The 19,138-nt window shown below is 36.7% G+C and overlaps 1 protein-coding gene across 1 annotated transcript; it reads right to left on the reverse strand.

Moving 5' to 3' along the window:
- Positions 1-12,552: 12,552 nt before the first annotated feature.
- LOC111880819 (chromatin assembly factor 1 subunit FAS2) lies at positions 12,553-15,396 on the reverse strand. The gene is made up of 12 exons (XM_023877236.3): positions 15,175-15,396; positions 14,745-14,856; positions 14,577-14,603; positions 14,409-14,481; positions 14,191-14,294; positions 13,896-14,110; positions 13,708-13,804; positions 13,564-13,636; positions 13,396-13,484; positions 13,175-13,316; positions 12,992-13,092; positions 12,553-12,913 (listed from the first exon to the last, which is right to left on the reverse strand). Exons 1-12 carry the CDS (start codon positions 15,286-15,288, stop codon positions 12,660-12,662), a joined length of 1,401 nt encoding a protein of 466 aa, XP_023733004.1. The 5' UTR covers positions 15,289-15,396; the 3' UTR covers positions 12,553-12,659.
- Positions 15,397-19,138: the final 3,742 nt, after the last annotated feature.

Below are 19,138 nucleotides of genomic sequence, written 5' to 3' on the forward strand. Positions count from 1 at the left end.
ACAAAATAAAACTGAGTATAATTAAAAATTACGTTAGAATTAAAATTTAGTTGATTAAAAAGAAACAAACTTCATAATTTAGATAACTATTCCTTAAAATCCGATTTTTTTTCTTTTTTAAACTAGTGTTTGATAATGTAAATGTACAATCTTACCATTCTATTAATTAAATGATATTATTTTATTTTTTCTTTAATTTAATAATATACGTAAATCATTTTCTTAAAATAATTAAAACTATTGGTCTGTATTCATCCCTACATCTACACAATATATATATCATCCACATTATAACCTAACCTTTTATATATATATATATATATATATATATATATATATATATATATATATATATATATATATATATATATATATATATATATATAGGGAAATGATCAAATCAGAACACTTAAAATGCTAAGAACGCGAGAACAAGTATATATTCATTTGTGATTCCATATAATCATTTGTGGAGAAATGATAAAATTTTATGCACAATCAACATGAATATGATTTTTTTCTTCAATTGAAATTAAAGGCGTAAAAATTTATCATTTCTCCACAAATAAATACATGGAATCACAAATGAATATACTTTGTTCTCGCGTTCTTAACATTTTAGGTGCTCTCATTTGATCCTACTCCTATATATATATATATATATATATATATATATATATATATATATATATATATATATATATATATATATATATATATATATAAAGGTAGGTTCAAATGTTTTTCACATCTATTGTGTGCTAGAATGCAGCAATAAGAATTTAGTAAACATTAAATGTATATTAAATTATATCCATACTTATAATTTCTTTTTATGGAAACTAATTAAATTCGTCATTAATGTCAACAGTAATATTCTTTCAGAATGAATTCGTATCTAGAAGAATAAGAGCGTATTCAAGTAGAACGAGAGTATATTCTACTAGAATACACTTTCACTCTTCATATTACGTACAACTTTATTGTATTTTAAGTGAGTGAGTTCTGAAAGAATGTTATTGCTAACATAAAAACCTAGATACGAATTCAGTCTAAAAAAACGTTATTATTGACATTAATGATAAATTTAATTAGTTTCCACAAAAAGAAAATTATAATTATGGATATCATTTAATATGCATACAATTATGGAAATCATTTAATATCTATCTTTATTAATTAAGTAATTATTTAATTTTACTAAATTCCTATTGGTGTATTCTAGCACACAATAAATGTAATAAACAAAATAACCTAGCCCTATATATATATATATATATATATATATATATATATATATATATATATATATATATATATATAGGGCTACGTTAAAGTGTTTTTTACATTTATTGTGTGCTAAAATGCACCAATAGGAATTTAATAAAATTATATTATTATTTAATTAAATAATGATATATATTAAATGGTTTCCATAATTGTATGTATATTAAATGATATCCATAATTATAATTTCTCTTTATGGATATTAATTAAATTCATCATTAATGCCAGCAATAATATTCTTTCAGAATGAATTCGTATCTAGGTTTTTATGTCAGCAATAACATTATTTCAGGACTCACTCACTTAAAATACAATAAAGTTGTATGGAATATGAAGAATGAGGGTGTATTCTAGTAGAATATACTCTCGTTCTCCTGGAATACACTCTTATTATTTTATATATAAATTCATTCTGAAAAAAATATTATTATTGACATTAATGACGAATTAAATTAGTTTCCATAAAAAGGAATTATAAATATGGATATCATTTAATATACATTTAATGTTTACTCAATTCTTATGGGTGAATTCTAGCACAATAGATGTGAGAAACATTTGAACCTAACTCTCTCTCTCTCTCTGTATATATATATATATATATATATATATATATATATATATATATATAGGGCTATGTTTCAAATGTTTGTAGTATCTATTGTGTGCTCTTACGCACAAATCTGGACCAACGGATGAAATAAAATCAATGGTCATGATATGAGGGTGTAGGATATTAGAATAGGGTAATATGTACCATATAATCACACAAATTTTAACATAAGGGTATTTTAGTCAATTAACCTATATTAAAAAAGGAAAATTTCGGATTTTTAGGGATAATAGTTCTCTTAGTTTAATAAATATGGATTTTTTAAATTAATTCAATTTTAATTCTAAAGTAATACTTTAAAATAAACCGAATTTATTATGACAGAATGTCAACCATAAACTAGTAACGATATTTCCGATTTTATTCTTACAGAATATAGTTCCAATTCAGATATTTTTGATTATTAACCATATTTAAGAATTTTACATATTCATCATATATTCGACCTTAAATAAAAATTCATACAATTCTTACAGACTAATAGCCTTATACATTTTTAATATAGTTACATAAATTCTAACAGAATATCATAAAAAATGAGTAAATTTATTAAGAAATAGAATTCTTCAATATACAATTATTGAACAAGTTCACTTGATCTTCTTCAATGGTCCAAATAATCCACTTGATTCCAACTATTCTTACAAAAATGTGATGTATTTGTAGCACCTGGTTCCTGGTTTTGAGGCAAAAGGGAAGTAGATCAAGAGGAAGGGAAGGAATCCAAACATCTTTGTGCTCTCTCAGCAGTTCCTTTGAGGTATAACCCGTTTTTCCCCATGTTTCCATGCTTATTACTTCATTTAAGTCATTCTTGAACCAATCCCCAAGCTTGTATGTGCAATATAAGTCGTAATAAGATGATTGGCCTCTAGATCTAGGCAAGATTGAGCTCCAGGAGCTCAGATCTGTTACCTTTATGGACCCATGTTGCTTGTTCACCCTAGATCTACCCTTTTAAGGCATTTTGAACCCTAAAATCCATATTGGTGATTATCTACATGTAAAGTTGGAAACTTTACGTGTGATTCGTGTTCTAGGAGTCCAGATCTGTGAATGGCATGGACTGGAATCGAGAAAATCTGTGTATTTAGTGGGTGCATGGCAACGACTCGGCCAGTCGTTCATGTGACTCGGCGAGTCTGTTCGCGAATCTCCGAGTTTGTCCCCTTTTCGTAGTGTCGAGTGAACAGTGAGTCACGGGGTGTGACTCAGTGAGTTGGAAGTTGAACTCATCTATGGAGGAACTCGGCGAGTCAATGCCCTGACTCGGCGAGTTCAAGGCAATTTCCTTAGATCAAGAACAGACTCGGCGAGTCGAAGCAGCAAGTGTTCTTCGAATGAAGACGAACTCGACGAGTTGTTCATACAACTCAGCGAGTAGGATGAAGGACTTGAATATCAGTTTAGAAGGAGAACTCGTCGAGTCGTCGCCCAACTCGACGAATAAGAACGGGATTCAGGACAATCGTTTGGGTAGGACTCGGCGAGTTGGAAAGCCAACTCGGCGAGTCAGGTCAACTGAAAGTTGACTCTGACTTTGACTTAGGGCATGATCAGGGGTAAAATGGTCATTTTACCCAAAGGATAGTTAGCAATGTTTGATTGAGTATGTTGTGGGAATTGCAGCCGGAGGATTTCCGGAGCAGCAGCAGCAGCAGTAGACAGTCAGTTCCCGATCAGATCAGCAGCTACGTCGAGGTGAGTTACCTTCCAGTAGCGGTGGGTCTACGGCCACAACGCCGGCCCACCAGTAGGAGTTGTATGTTAGATGATTGTCTTTGTGATGTCATCTAGGTTTGCTACTACCTGATATGTTATATGCTAGCATGATATGTTATATGAGATAGAAGTAGAGATCGGTTGATAGGACCGAAGGGTAGTCAGACACCCCAGAAATGTCTGACAGTATGTGATGATATGTTTGCATGCTGGCTTGTTATGTTATATGCGATAAAGGTAGTAAGAGGGGACTAGTCCCCGAGGATCGGTTGTTAGGACCGACGGGTAGTCAGCACCCCAGAATGGCTCGACACGGGTAGTCAGCACCCCAGAATGGCTTGACACGGGTAGGATGGCACCCCAGAATGGCCGTACCGGGTAGTCAGGCACCCCAGAATGGTCTGGCAGTATGTATGTTATGTGTTTGTATGGTATGTGGTACGATGGGGGAACTCATTAAGCTTTGTGCTTACGGTTTTCAGTTTTGGTTTCAGGTACCTCCTCAGCTAGGGGAAAGGAGCCGGCGCGGTAGCAGCATGTCACACACACACTCTCTGGTTTCCGCATTTACGAGATTCTCTGGGATTTATACTCTGATATTTTGATTGGTTGTATGATTTGGCTTTTAGACATGGTTTACGTTGTGTCATGGTTTGATCAAACAATGTTTTTAATTATTAATGTTTTCTAAAGTAATGTTTTAAAAGGAAATTTTTGGACGTGAAAATTGGGTCGTTACAAGTTGGTATCAGAGCCCTGGTTTGAGGGATTCGGACACACCTTCGGGGGTGTCTGAACTCAAATCGAGGGATTAAAAGATTTTCTAAAAGAAAATTTTTTCTAGAAATTGAGAAAAGAGTTTCGAGAAAGAACGAAGTGTGTGATGTGCGCGACCGGCCGAGCTCAAGTAAGTATTCCCCAAAGTACCCATACAAGTTTATGTTACGTTTATTAGCTTTTGTAGAACAGCATGCTAGAATAGGACTAAGGATCTAGGAGTGATGCCTTATGTGCCTGCTTTATGTGTTTCAGTTGTATGAGAATTGCATGCTAGATATTGAGTAGACAGTAAGTAGGATAGCCTGATTAGGTTATGCCTGATAGTATGAGTTTAGCACTCTATGCTAGCTCAGTTCCTGTAAGCAGATAGAGTTGATTGAGATTGCTACCCTTGTCTGAATGTTGTTTGCTTCGTGCTATGTGGAACTCTGAATAATGGGAGTTAGCCATTAGGCGAATGTGTCACGTCACATGTGTTCAGGGTTGAATAATCTTAGAGTGCCGGATTTGATCCTACTGCGCAGCTCTTGTTTGAGTCTAACCGTTGTAGGGACGAGTCGGGTACTCGAAGGATTATCTGAGCCTCGTCACATGTGTTGGTATTCGGGTAATGGCTAATTGGCATTACAAGGAGGCCTGCAACAGCTGAGGACTGGATAGAGTAGAATCAGAGATTTCCCTAGGGCAAGCCTAGGATGAGTATAGCAGTGATCAGCAGTGGTGAAAGGGATCTGGTGGAGTCGAGGCATTCCTTGAAGAAGGTACGGATAGATGTGGAAGGTAGTATGGGCCCGTACTACTGAAAGCAGAGGATCCATACCCGAACCAAGGAAGGCCAAGATAAGACCAGGGAACTCGTAGGTAGCAGTGATCCCTCAGGAAGTATCAGTATCTCTAATGTTTGTTGTGATGTATTGCAGAATGGTGGTACTTCGATCGAGGCCGGTAGATGGCGGTTCAGGAGAGGGGTCAGGTTTGGGATCAGGTTCCGAGCCGGTAGATGAGGGACTACGCGAGTTCATCGCGTCAGAGATCACCAGAGGCATCCTTGAGTCGACCCCCATTCTCTTTGGGTCGATCAAGGAAGGGATCATGGAGTTGATAGAGGATCGCCTTCGGGCATTCCGGAGTGATATGGCATCTAGCCAGTCGGGATCTCGCACACTGTCCTTCAAGGACTCCAGGGGCAGTGGTGCGCCAGATTTCCATGGGGTGAAGGACCCCATTGCTGCCAGGCGATGGATTGCAGACATCGAGTCTGCACAGTTGACTAGCTTCTGCCCCGAGGGGTCGAAGGTGAGGTATGCAGTAGGGTGTTTACGAGACCGAGCCCGGGATTGGTGGGAGTCAGTGGGTGACTCGTTGGGAGCCGCAGCTATCGAGGCTATGACCTGGTCGGACTTTGTGACCAGGTTCAGGGCAGAGTTTGCGCCGGTTGTCGAGCTTCAGTAGCTGCCCAGGGAGTTTCTAGACATGGGACAGACGACGGAGACTGTGGCGGAGATCACCGCCAAGTTCCGGGAGAGGGCTTTGTTGGTGCCCCAGTATGCTGGTGACGAGGATATGAGGAGGACCCGTTATCATGATATGCTACGAGCTGACATCCGGGAGCAAGTTAGCTTTTTGGCTTGCCCTACCTTGGACTCTATGATTGCCAGGGCGAGGGAGAGGGAGATAGATTTGGAGCACATCCGGAAACGAAAATCAGAGGAGGGTCAGACAGGAGGGGCTTCGGCGAAAAAGCCCAAGGGATCAGATAGTAGGCCGAAAGGCCAGTCAGGACCGAGCCGCTGTAGGAAATGCGGCAGGCCGCACGAGGGGGCGTGCAGGATGGGATCATCAGGCTGCTACAAGTGCGGCAAGTCTGGGCACATCAGCAGGGATTGCACTGCTCCGGCAGCAGTTATTCAGACATCAGAGTTGTTGTGTTTCCACTGCAACCAGAGGGGCCACAAGAAGGCCAATTGCCCCCAGTTGACAGTTTCAGCGCCGGTGAAGGCGCCAGCTCCAGCGACCCTGCGGATCACGGATGGCAACGACTCGGCGAGTCGTTCATGTGACTCGGCGAGTCTGTTCACGAGTCTCCGAGTTTGTCCCCTTTTCGTAGTGTCGAGTGAACAGTGAGTCACGGGGTGTGACTCAGTGAGTTGGAAGCTGAACTCATCTATGGAGGAACTCGGCGAGTCAATGCCCTGACTCGGCGAGTTCAAGGCATTCTCCTTAGATCAAGAACAGACTCGGCGAGTTGTTCATACAACTCGGCGAGTCGAAGCAGCAAGTGTTCTTTGGATGAAGACGAACTCGACGAGTTGTCCATACAACTCGGCGAGTAGGATGAAGGACTTGAATATCAGTTTAGAAGGAGAACTCGTCGAGTCGTCGCCCAACTCGACGAATAAGAACGGGATTCAGGACAATCGTTTGGGTAGGACTCGGTGAGTTGGAAAGCCAACTCGGCGAGTCAGGTCAACTGAAAGTTGACTCTGACTTTGACTTAGGGCATGATCGGGGGTAAAATGGTCATTTTACCTAACGGACGGTTAGCAATGTTTGATTGAGTATGTTGTGGGAATTGCAGCCGGAGGATTTCTGGAGCAGCAGCAGCAGTAGACAGTCAGTTCCCGATCAGATCTACAGCTACTTCGAGGTGAGTTACTTTCCAGTAGCGGTGGGTCTACGGCCACAACGCCGGCCCACCAGTAGGAGTTGTATGTTAGATGATTGTCTTTGTGATGTCATCTAGGTTTGCTACTACCTGATATGTTATATGCTAGCATGATATGTTATATGAGATAGAAGTAGAGATCGGTTGATAGGACCGAAAGGTAGTCAGACACCCCAGAAATGTCTGACAGTACGTGATGATATGTTTTCATGCTGGCTTGTTATGTTATATGCGATAAAGGTAGTAAGAGGGGACTAGTCCCCAAGGATCGGTTGTTAGGACCGACGGGTAGTCAGCACCCCAGAATGGCTCGACACAGGTAGTCAGCACCCCAGAATGGCTTGACACGGGTAGGACGGCACCCCAGAATGGCCTGACAGTATGTATGTTATGTGTTTGTATGGTATGTGGTACGATGGGGGAACTCATTAGCTTTGTGCTTACGGTTTTCAGTTTTGGTTTCAGGTACCTCCTCAGCTAGGGGAAAGGAGCCGGCGCGGTAGCAGCATGTCACACACACACTCTCTGGTTTCCGCATTTACGAGATTCTCTGGGATTTATACTCTGATATTTTGATTGGTTGTATGATTTGGCTTTTAGACATGGTTTACGTTGTGTCATGGTTTGATCAAACAATGTTTTTACTTATTAATGTTTTCTAAAGTAATGTTTTAAAACGAAATTTTTGGACGTGAAAATTGGGTCGTTATAGTATTATCGTAAAAATGTAATTCTTCGCAAATATACTTGATGTTGAATTAGATTCCAAGTCTTTCTCTTGTATGATTAATATTAAATCCTTCTTCAAGCCATTCTGAAAGGATAACATGCATTACTCATTAGTATTACTAATTAAGCAAATATATTTGTTATTAACAAACATTCTTAAAGACATTCTGACATGTAACACCCTGTTCTAGATTATTTTGTGATTTAAGGCCCGTGGGACTTAATCCGAGTATGAGAAGGTTTTGAGGCGTTGAAAGAGAAAGGTTATGCCCTTTTGGGATGTGGGTGAGGTAGGTTGTGTGATAAAAGAGTTCGGTTTGTGCTTTAGAGCCCAAATGTATTGTTAAGGCGCTGGTTCGGGCTTTTCATGAATTTTGGATCTGATTTCGAGTGGGATTCAGGAGGAATAAAGTTGAAAGAAGTGTAGGACTTCTCGTTAGCTTTCCGTGGATATAAGGCTCATCGGAAACGGACTTATAACGAAGAAGTTATGGCCTTCGGAAGTCTTGTGGTTTCAGACTTAGCCGAGTACGATGGGCGTAGTTTGGAGTACGTTGGGCGTACTGACCAGGGAAGGTCGCGAACGTTCTTTAGAGTACGCTGGGCGTACCATTTGAACGTTGGGCGTACGCGAAACAGACCTGAACGTTATTTTAGGGTCTTGGACCCTATTTAAGGTCCTTATCTCATAACCTAACCTTAATACCTTCAGCCTCCATCCCTCTAAACCCTAGAAATCGACCCTAAGCCTCCATTTGAGTGATTCTTGAGCATTTTGGTGATTTAGTGAGTTTTTGGTGCATATTGTGGAAGAAGGAGTTTCTTGAGGAAGCATTGCTTGGCTTGGAGCTTGTGGATCCAAGCCCTAATCATGTTGATCTAGCTCCAGAAAGCATAAAGTTTGAATCTTGGTGGTTTTCTCATATGGATCTAGTGGGGTGATGACTTATTATGTTTGGCCGTTGAAGAAGAAGGAGCTTTGAAAGAGAATAGCTTGAGCATCTAGCTTTTGGATCTATGATCTACTCTTGTTGGTGGATCTTCCAGAGGTATCAAGTTTGAAACTTGCTTATTGTTGTACTAGTTTTTGTTTTGGGTCCATTTTTGGGGTTTTTGGTCCCAAAGATTGAAGCTTTATGAGTTGTTAAGCTCCATAGCCTAATATATGTCCCTTTAAGTGTTTCTAGTGGAAAGGATTCATAAAAATGAGTCATTGGATGTTGGAATCAAACCATGCATGAGATATGAGAATTTTGGGTAGTAAAGAGTGAGAGTTTTTGTGTTTGGGACTTGATCAGTCATGCAAAGGCTTAAAGTTACGAGCTTTATTGAGTGTGAGCCTTTATGGAATCCAGATCTAAGACTATGGTCTTAACTGATTAAGACCAAAAGAGTTGAAAAAGTAAATATGGGCGTACGTTGAGCGTAAATCTAGTACGCCCCACGTACTAGGTTGGTGTCCCCGATCAGGATTTGTGTTCGATGGAGTACGCTGAGCGTACCAAGGGAGGTACGCCCCGCGTAACCCCACTGTGGACTTTTTGGGCTAAGTCTTATTGGGCCTTATGTGTTGGGCCTGGAGTTTGGGCTTGTTGTGCTAGAGATTTGGACCAGAGGAATATATATATGTGCCTTGGGCCCTTGAGTTGGGCTTACCTCTTGGACTTGAGAGTTGGGCCTCGATAAAGTCCATTTAGTATTGGGCCTTGGTGAACCCAATGGGTTTTGGGGTTATTTATGGACTAGTTAGTGGACTACCTTTAGACCTAGAGAATGAGGGTTGGGACTTAGATCCTAATTTGAGATCATTGTAGATATGGCTCAGAGGTAGAGGCTGGTGCGCAACGGCGACATTTGTAGGAGCCGTTCATCATTCGAGGTGAGTCTTCTCACTATACACTACCTAGAGTGGTATTTATGTGTAGACCGAAGGGTCTTGTATGCTATGTGTATGTATGAGATTATGTGCATTTTGTTGTATGTATGCCATATGTTGTATAGACCGGACCGGAGGGTCCAACGATATAGACCGGACCGAAGGGTCCAACGATGCAGACTGGATCGAAGGGTCCGATGAGCTATGACCGAACCAGAGGGTCCAACGAGCTACGGGACTGGAGGGTCCCGCTGAGACACATCGACCGGAGGGTCGTAATATAGCCTCGAGTGGTGTATGTGTTGTACATGGTATTTTGGGGAACTCACTAAGCTTCGTGCTTACCGTGTTATGTGTTATGTGTTTCAGGTTCTTATTAGGATCGCGGGAAGGCGGCGGCTCGATTGTACACACCAAAGAAAAGAGTCACGAATGGGGATTCTGGATTTTGATAATGTTTTGAAAACTTTATTGACTATTAAATGGTGGTTATTTAAAATGACATGTGTTTTATGAAATTAAAACTGAAAAAATTGATTGAAAATTTACTGTGTTACATGACAGAATGTATTTATACAAATAAATTCTGATAGAACACAATACAGAATATTCTATAAGAATGCATATACTTTATTCTAGCAAGATATTACTTAGAGTCTAATAGCTATCAAAAAAACATGTTTATTCTGCAAGAATGATGCCATAAATATTCTCCCAGAATGGTTTTGATTATTCTTAAATAGTATGAAATTAATTCAAAGAAATAAAACTAAATCATCATGTTTATGGAATAACTAACCATAAGAAAAGCTAAAATAGAGAAAATAAAGACTCCATTAGATCAACACAAACCATATTAACAAAACTACATTGGCTAATTTTCAAATGACTTATCAGTGGACATCCTATACAAATGAATGGATGAAATATTTGGTTCAAGCATTTTAACAAGCAGTTGGTGGGCAAATTCAAATGTCGTTTTAGTCTGAAGCTAGATACTAGTTTAGGGAACAAGACCTTCAAGGGACATATAATGCAATCAAAATTCAATAACAAAACAAGCCCACATTTCAAAATGGAAAAACATACAGTATAGTTAAAAAAAACAGCATACTAGTATCATGTTTTTCCCCATCTTTAGGTTTAAAAATTTCCCCAAATTTCATGGTGTTATTGAAAAACATAGATGAAGACCTTCAATTTTTCATAGAAATTGATGTCCCATTGATGTAGTTACTGTAGTGCTATCGACTTTTCTTGTGTAAGCATTCATTGTCTTAATCTGGTTTGGAAAGAAACAAAATCGAATCGGGGGTGTATGATGGTGTTGGTCGGCGAAGGGTCCAGCTCTGATGGAATCTTCAATTGGAGAAGGTGGCGCCGGTGGTGAGGTATGAAAGAAGAGGGCGTCGTAGGTGGGGAAGGAAGTTGTAGATGATGATAAAGGGGTCGATGGGTGATTTTGTAGAGATCAAAAACCAATTTTCCTGATTTTAAGGATATTAAATGTTTTAAATATTTACCATAATTAAATGTAGCCAAGATTACTATTATACCCTTTTTATTATTTATTAGTGAATTTATTTTTACTTCATTCTGATTGGTTGTTAGAGGTACACAATACTTATTGAAAACATATGAACCTAACTCTCTCTCTCTCTCTCTCTCTCTCTCTCTCTATATATATATATATATATATATATATATATATATATATATATATATATATATATATATATATATATATACACTCTTGGTGATTGGTGTGTGTTTATGTATTTATACTCGATATGAATGCATGTTGAATTGTGTGAAAGACAACCGGTGATTTGATGGTGCTTGTAATGTATTATTCATATATTTCTTGTGTATAATTATTATATGCATTGTGATTATTGTTACTCACTAAGCTTTATAGCTTAACCTTTTTGTCGTTGTGTCTTTCAAGTTTATATTGAGTTAAAAAGATTGCAAGGTCGTAATGAAGATATGGTAACGCCCATTTCGAGCATTGTTAAAATTTATTATATATGGTCCTTATTGATTAGTACTTGTATTTAGGTGTTTGACATATATATACACCATGTTTTAAAATTAAAAAAAAAAAATCAAAAAATTCGAATGTACCTTATGTTAAAAAGTGAGTGTTACACATACTTCATTCTACTATTTTTTTTTAATACACACATATCGTTCTACTCCAACCAATTAATGTTACTTTTCTAACCAGAAGGTCTTAGATTTCATCACAAGTACTACCAATTATATATGATCCTTATTGATTAGTACTTGTACTTAGCATCTATAAATATTTGCAAATATGTTCTTTTAAAAAAAACTTATACACTCTTTATCGCTTAGTTAACTCACAATTATTAGGTTAAAATCTGGATTAACATGTTCAACATCCACAATTTTCACATCACAAGTTGTTGAGCCCTTTCCATTTTGGGCACTAATAAGATTTTACATTTTGACAAGTGCATTACGTACTATTATACAGTAGTGATATGAGACATATAACTTAGTCTATACAAAATACATGAAATGTTTCATGTCACACGCATTATTCATGCTTTTTATAGTATTTTGTTTGAATAAATACATATAAATCAAACAAGAAGGGGAAATAGTTTAAAAAATTATGCAAGTCTTGAACCTAAGGTTTTCTTTGACACCACATAAACTTAGGTTAAACAAATTATTTGAGATAGCTTACTGATAAGCTCATAGGGCTTTTTCTACACATTTTCCAAATACACCCTCATATGTCTTTTTACATTTGACATCTTAGCTTATCAACTACGTTTTATCATCAGTGTATCAACTAAAGTCTACCAAACATGAACTAAAGATAGCAAGCTAAGCTAGTATGCCAAATATCAATCTAAAGACCATTATCCACTCTCCTCAAAATTATACAAATCAATATATAAAAATAAAAATATACTCTTGAATCTGAATACAAAAAGATGCAGAAAGTAAGCTTAATCTATGGCCATTGGTGTAATTCGTCTCTTGGCTGGTTTACTTGGAACCGCTGGTTTCTCTTTCGTTGGAATCACTACACTTGGCTGTGCCAATTCCGGTTCCGGTTTTGGTTCCGATTCCAATTCCGGTTTCACTGTTTCCTTTTCTTGAGTATCATCGATAACCATGGCGTTCCCTTTTCCGATTCTTTCCGGGCTTTCCAGATCATCAACATTGATTATATTTTGCTCGGATAAGACTTGCTTATTTTCTAACAAAAATCAAAATTATAATTAAAAAAGAAAAAAAGAAAAATGGATTCTTAAAATATGAAGAAATTAAAACGAACCTGAGAAAGAGACGGGTGATCCCAATTCATTGTTCTCAAATTCCAACAGTGTACAGTAACCATCTTGAGAAGACACTGCCAAAAACTTGGCTGTTGGTGACCTAAAGTCTCAATAAAAATGAAATAATATTAATTAAAAAAATGGTTTAATGACAAATCTTGTTAAAAAGTTTTCTACATTACCATGAAATATCAGTTATGGCTGCATAGTGAAGTCCAGCTAAGACTGCTATTGGCTCAATGCCTTCAGTGTCATAAACATATAATGAGTTTAATGTGGCAACTGCAAATATCAGGCGATATGGGAGCTTGAAAGATGAACAACCTACAACAAACACCACTGGAGTTATTTATATTCATTCGAGGGCATTTACGTCTTTTACTTACACCCATCAAAAACTCACATGAGGTCAACCCACGGAGACTGAAAGCCAAAGGGCAGAAACGCACTGCTACAACAGCTTTGCTTGCACCAGGGAGCATTAAAGCAGGCCTGTAAGGGACAAGGGGTAATTTAGTAAATTTAAAAAAGCCAGAAATAAAATCGGGAGATGAAAGTAAACATATCTTGCCTTGAGAGATCTTTTCGTGACAAAATATAAGCAGTGTTGACAGGTTCTGAAGTGGGTGAGAGCTTGTAAGAACCTGTATAAGAATCACATTTACATAACTTTAAAAAAAAAATTATGAAAAGTAAATGACTAATTTACCCTTACCAGCTGGCACAAGAAGAAATGAGCCATCAGGAGACCAGGCTAATCTTCTGAAGAAAGATGGGAGTGTCTCATCATGGAAAAGATGGTGTTTAGCAGACTGTGTTTGTAATAATTTTTATATCACAATGTGTAAGAAAATAAAAATAAGAAAACTATAAAATTAAGATTTAAGACTTTTTTTTTTTGACCTTGACTTCTTCCACCACTTGTGGTTCCACTTTTGCAAGAAGATGTTGACATACATAATTAAGCTTCTCACTTCCTTTTGTTTTATTTTGTGGTTTGTTGACATATATGCGACATGTTCTATCTGAACTAAGTGAAGCTGCATATTTGTTTAAAGGATCCCATGCTACACCTTGAACATAATGGAAATGAGCATCTAGAATCTGATGCACAGATCCTGAAATAAAAAAAAAAAAAAACAAAGTTAATCAAATAATCATTTATATTTGTTTAAGGGATCACATTCTTTCTTGTTACCTTTATTAACATCCCATATGAGACATGAGTTATCAACTGATCCAGAAATGAGAAATAAGCCATCAGTAGACCACTCCAAATCCAACACATCCTTTCGATGAAACCTGTCTAATTTCTTACATTAGTAGGGTTGATTAATTGAAGCCCTAAATATGGATTCTTCATGAATGGATTTTATTAATTATTAATATTATATATATGAAAATGAAAAGCCTTACGATAATGTCTTGAGAACCTTCCATACTTGGCCAGAATCAGTGTTGTGTAGCTTCCATATTATTAGCTCACCCCCTGAATTTATAAAAAAAAAAGCAACCATAAAGATATTTCTTTATGAATCATTGAATGGAAATAATGGATTGATGAAAAAAGTTAATAAGTCATACCATCAGCACCAGAAGCAAGCAGCTCTCCTGCATTTATCAGAAGGAGATAACTTTATAAGATACCGAATCATCATTCTTTTCTGTTGATTCAATTATCTTGCAGAATAGATACTGTAGTAACCAAAAAATAAATATATATGCATATAGGTAACAGGAAATTGTGTTTACCAGAAGGGGAGAATCGGATAACATTGATAGCTGATCCATGGTAAGAAAGGCTATTTTGGTAAGTAGCTGTTGGAACTTTCTTTTCACCTTCTTCAGAAGCTATTAGCCATAGCTGTGGAATTCCAGTTCATATGTCAACAACAATTGGTAGGAAAAGCTTCTCATTTACAAAATTTCCAGTTTCAATAAGCCAAAACTACCTAAGCTAATTCAAGGCTACAACTCCACACTCTTCAGAAAGTAGAACGAAGGTAACGCGTACATGTATAAACAAAATAAAACTCGATTCCTAACTTAATCTTCCAAACTCAGCTATAAGTTGCTCAAATAGCGAGGAGCAATACTTACGATGACAAATTTAGCATGCTATAAACATATACATAGATAGATTCAGGATAAAAATCAACAAGTAAAGAGAAAAGAAACAAACCTTGATATCGTAATCGGCGCCACCTGTGGCGAGGATGCCGGAAATAGGGTGAAAATCTAGGGTTAGAACCGGTTTTGTGTCGTGCCAATTGATCTGAAGGGTCCCTCCTTTCATTTTCTGGTTTGATTTGTGCTTTGAACAGTGAATAGAGTCCTGAAAATCCTTTAAAGCGGATGAAGACGATGCGTTAGGGTTTATCGTGTCTATCAGTTTAGTATTAAAAGAGGGAAATTGGAGATCGAAGAGTGGTTGTAGTGAAAGCTACATCATTTTGGCGGGAAACTGTACAATAAATTTTTATGCAATGGTTAAAATTTTATCAAAATAATAACAATAATAAATAAAAATATGAACATAATAATCATTTTTATAAATTTAACTTACAAAAAGTTTTTTTTTTAGATTTAAATAAGAAATAGTTAAGCAATATTATTATTTGTTATTTATATTTATATTGTAAAAGTTTTCCCTTTTGTGCTGAATCCCTCTGTATCCCTCTCCGGTGACTTTTCTTTCAATCGACGACGCCATTTTTTCCGGCCTCCAGTGAAGCGCTGCACATCATCGCCTCCTCCACTCCTCGTCGCCCCTGAACAAGTAAGTCGACGCCATTTTCAGCTTTATTTTACGACACACAACGCAAAACTTTCTTGTCTTTGTATCTGGACAATGTAATTTTTCAAGCTTTAATATATCATGTTTAAGCAGCTCTGACACCAAATTAGTATCTTGACATTGTGTTCTTGAGATTAAAACTCGTTTTACAGCTGTTTCTCTTGTTCATGGCTGCAAGATTCTTAATCATTTTCTTGTTATAAATTACAATCATCTATATGTTTCAGGAATCGAACTCATGGCCTGTAGGTTATCATGATCCCTAACCCTAGCCCCCTATTTAACCCCACATTTGAACTCACAAGTTCCAGTCTCTTCATTAGACCATCCGTTATACCCACCACATACTACATATGTGGTGGGTGCCACATCAGCACCACATTCCTCTACCACTAATATGAGATACCTACCACTAACACACCACTCCACCTCATTTTTTTTTAACTAAATTTAATTCAAAAATACATTAAAAAACATATATATATATATATATATATATATATATATATATATATATATATATTTTAAAATACTAATTATAAAAATAAGTTATTTAATAATAATAATAAGAATAATATTTTAATTAAATCATATTACTTAAATAATTAGGAAATATAAATCTAAGGTTTATTTTGTCATTTTAGGAATTATTTATGTTAAAGGATTTTTGATCAGGGGTATTTTCTATCAATTTATTATATCTCAGGGGTAAAAGTTGCTAAGACATATAAACTATGTCTTCTTCCCCAACCAAAATACTCATCTCGCAGACTTATTTTTTCACAGTTTTAGTTCTTCAAATGAGCAATCCAATCTCATTGGTCGTTTTGATTCGTGATGCCCACCACCGAAGACCACGAGCACGGAGAACCACGGTGGTTCGGGCTAGTGTGCACGGACCACGGTCGTGGCCAGCTAGACCACGAGACCCACCGTGGTCTGTATACTAGTAGGCCTTACAGGTAACTAATTGTTTCTTGCTTTAACAAACGAGTATAAACTCGAAAACACAAACAACAAATTAATACCCCGAAGAACCTACTATTGCATATTTGATTGTGGCTTAATTGCATTGTCTTGATATATATATATATATATATATATATATATATATATATATATATATATATATATATATATATATATATATATATATATATATATATATATATATATATAGAGAGAGAGAGAGAGAGAGAGAGAGAGAGAGAGAGAGAGAATGAAGATGGAGAAACAAAGAGCATGGAATCTGTTTAGATCAAAGTTGGCTGCTGATGTTCTTGATGGGGTTGACAACTTGACATTGAGTTTCGTAAATCACTGAATTAATGTCCATTGAGGGGTAGAGAAATGAATCATTTGTTGGATAAATTTATATTAGGTCCGTTTGATATGTTTATCATTTTAAAATTTTTAATCTTTATATATTCTATGATTTTCGTAGGTGAAAATTGTTATCTCATTTGTATTGAAACCAACCTTCCAACACACACACACATAAAAAAATAAATAAAAAATTAAATAATTAAAAAATCAATGAGATAGAACGCATCAAATATCACTAGAAGTGTATTTAGATATCTACAACATTATTTAACATTTAATTATATAAATATAGATTTTATTATTTTAATAGCGTGATATTTGTAATCACAGTTGATATATTAATCACCTACAAAATCTTAAAAACATACAAATAACCATTGACAAACCAACCACCCAGACATATGCATATCACTCTTACTAATTTTGACTTGTTATCTATTCAAACCACCAATTTTAGCACCATTGTAGTCATAGTTCGTGTATTATTGGTTACAGTTATTCATCAAAATGATTATCTTTTAATATAGAAATATAGCTAGGTGGCCATTCTTATTTTTATCCCAAAATCACCACATAAACTGTGAAAAACAACTACGAATATGTGAGCTTAAGTTTTCAGTTCTTTTGAAAAAGTTTTTATGAAAAAGAGGGGTTTTCATTTTTAGTAGAAAATTTAGAAAATAAATTTGGTTAAAACTGATTAAGCTTTCATTTAAAAAAATAAGAAAACATTTTTGGATATGTATTTTTATCACTTTTCATTTTCTAATTTTTGTTATTTAAATAATACAATTCTAACACATTACATACGTAACATTTAACAAATGTTGTGAGATGGGTTGGTTGGTTAAGTGTGGGGTGTGGGTGTGGGTGTGGATATGGGGATGCGGATGGATGGCAGTAGGCGTGGAGTGAGATGGGTGGAAGATGAGGGTGAAGGTATGGGTGGAGTGGATGTGATGATTGGGTAAGACGGTTGTGAGTGGGGTGTTAATGTGGTGTGTGTATGGTTTATATTTTAGAAAAAAAAAAATAGAAAACAATTATCATTTTTTTCAGGTTATATGTAATTTGGATAATTGAGAACTTATATTATCTTTAAAAAAAATTATAAAAAATATTGAACCAATCATGTTTTCCAGCTTTCCATTATTCTTAGAAAAGTTTTCTAGAAAACTAGTCGTGCTCCCCTCTCCCACTCTTCCTCTCTCTCTCTCTCTCTCTCTTGTTTTTCTCTTTCTTCTTTTCATGGTATACCATTGCTAGTGTGTGGTATTGGAGTGTGGCAGAATGAAGTGGAATGTGGTCAAACAAGGTCAATGGTCAAATGTGAACGATAAAAACATAGTTACCTAAATGCGGACAAAGACCAAAGTTCTTTACCTTTCCAGGTCATTAAGGGTGCGTTTAGTTGCGGAAAAATGAGCCGTTTTCCGGAAAAATTTTCCAAGAAAAATGAGAATTTTGAAAACACGTTTAGTTCGTCTATCTTTCTAAATTTTTCATGGAAAATGAAAATTTTCCGTTTTCTAAAATTACAAATAGGTTGGAAATTTTTGAAAAACTGATAATCATTGTTTTCTATATTTTTCTAATTAAAATTTTTTCTAAAATATAAACAGACACCCACTCCCACCCCATTCACCTCTACCTACCCCCACCTTAACACCCTTCACCCACACACACATACATACCCACCCCCACACACACCCACCTGCGCACACACACACACACCAACCCACAAACACACACACACATACATACCCACCCACACACTCACCCACCCGCACACACCAACCCACAAACACACACACATACATACCCACCCACACACTCACCCACCCGCACACACCAACCCACAAACACACACACACATACATACCCACCCACACACACACACCCACCCGCGCGCACACACACACACACACTAACCCACAAACACACACATATACATACCCACCCACACACACACCCACCCGCACACACACACCAACCCACAAACACACACACACACATACATACC

The sequence above is a fragment of the Lactuca sativa genome, chromosome 7 (assembly GCF_002870075.4).
Source record: "Lactuca sativa cultivar Salinas chromosome 7, Lsat_Salinas_v11, whole genome shotgun sequence".
NCBI classification, from domain to species: domain Eukaryota; kingdom Viridiplantae; phylum Streptophyta; class Magnoliopsida; order Asterales; family Asteraceae; genus Lactuca; species Lactuca sativa.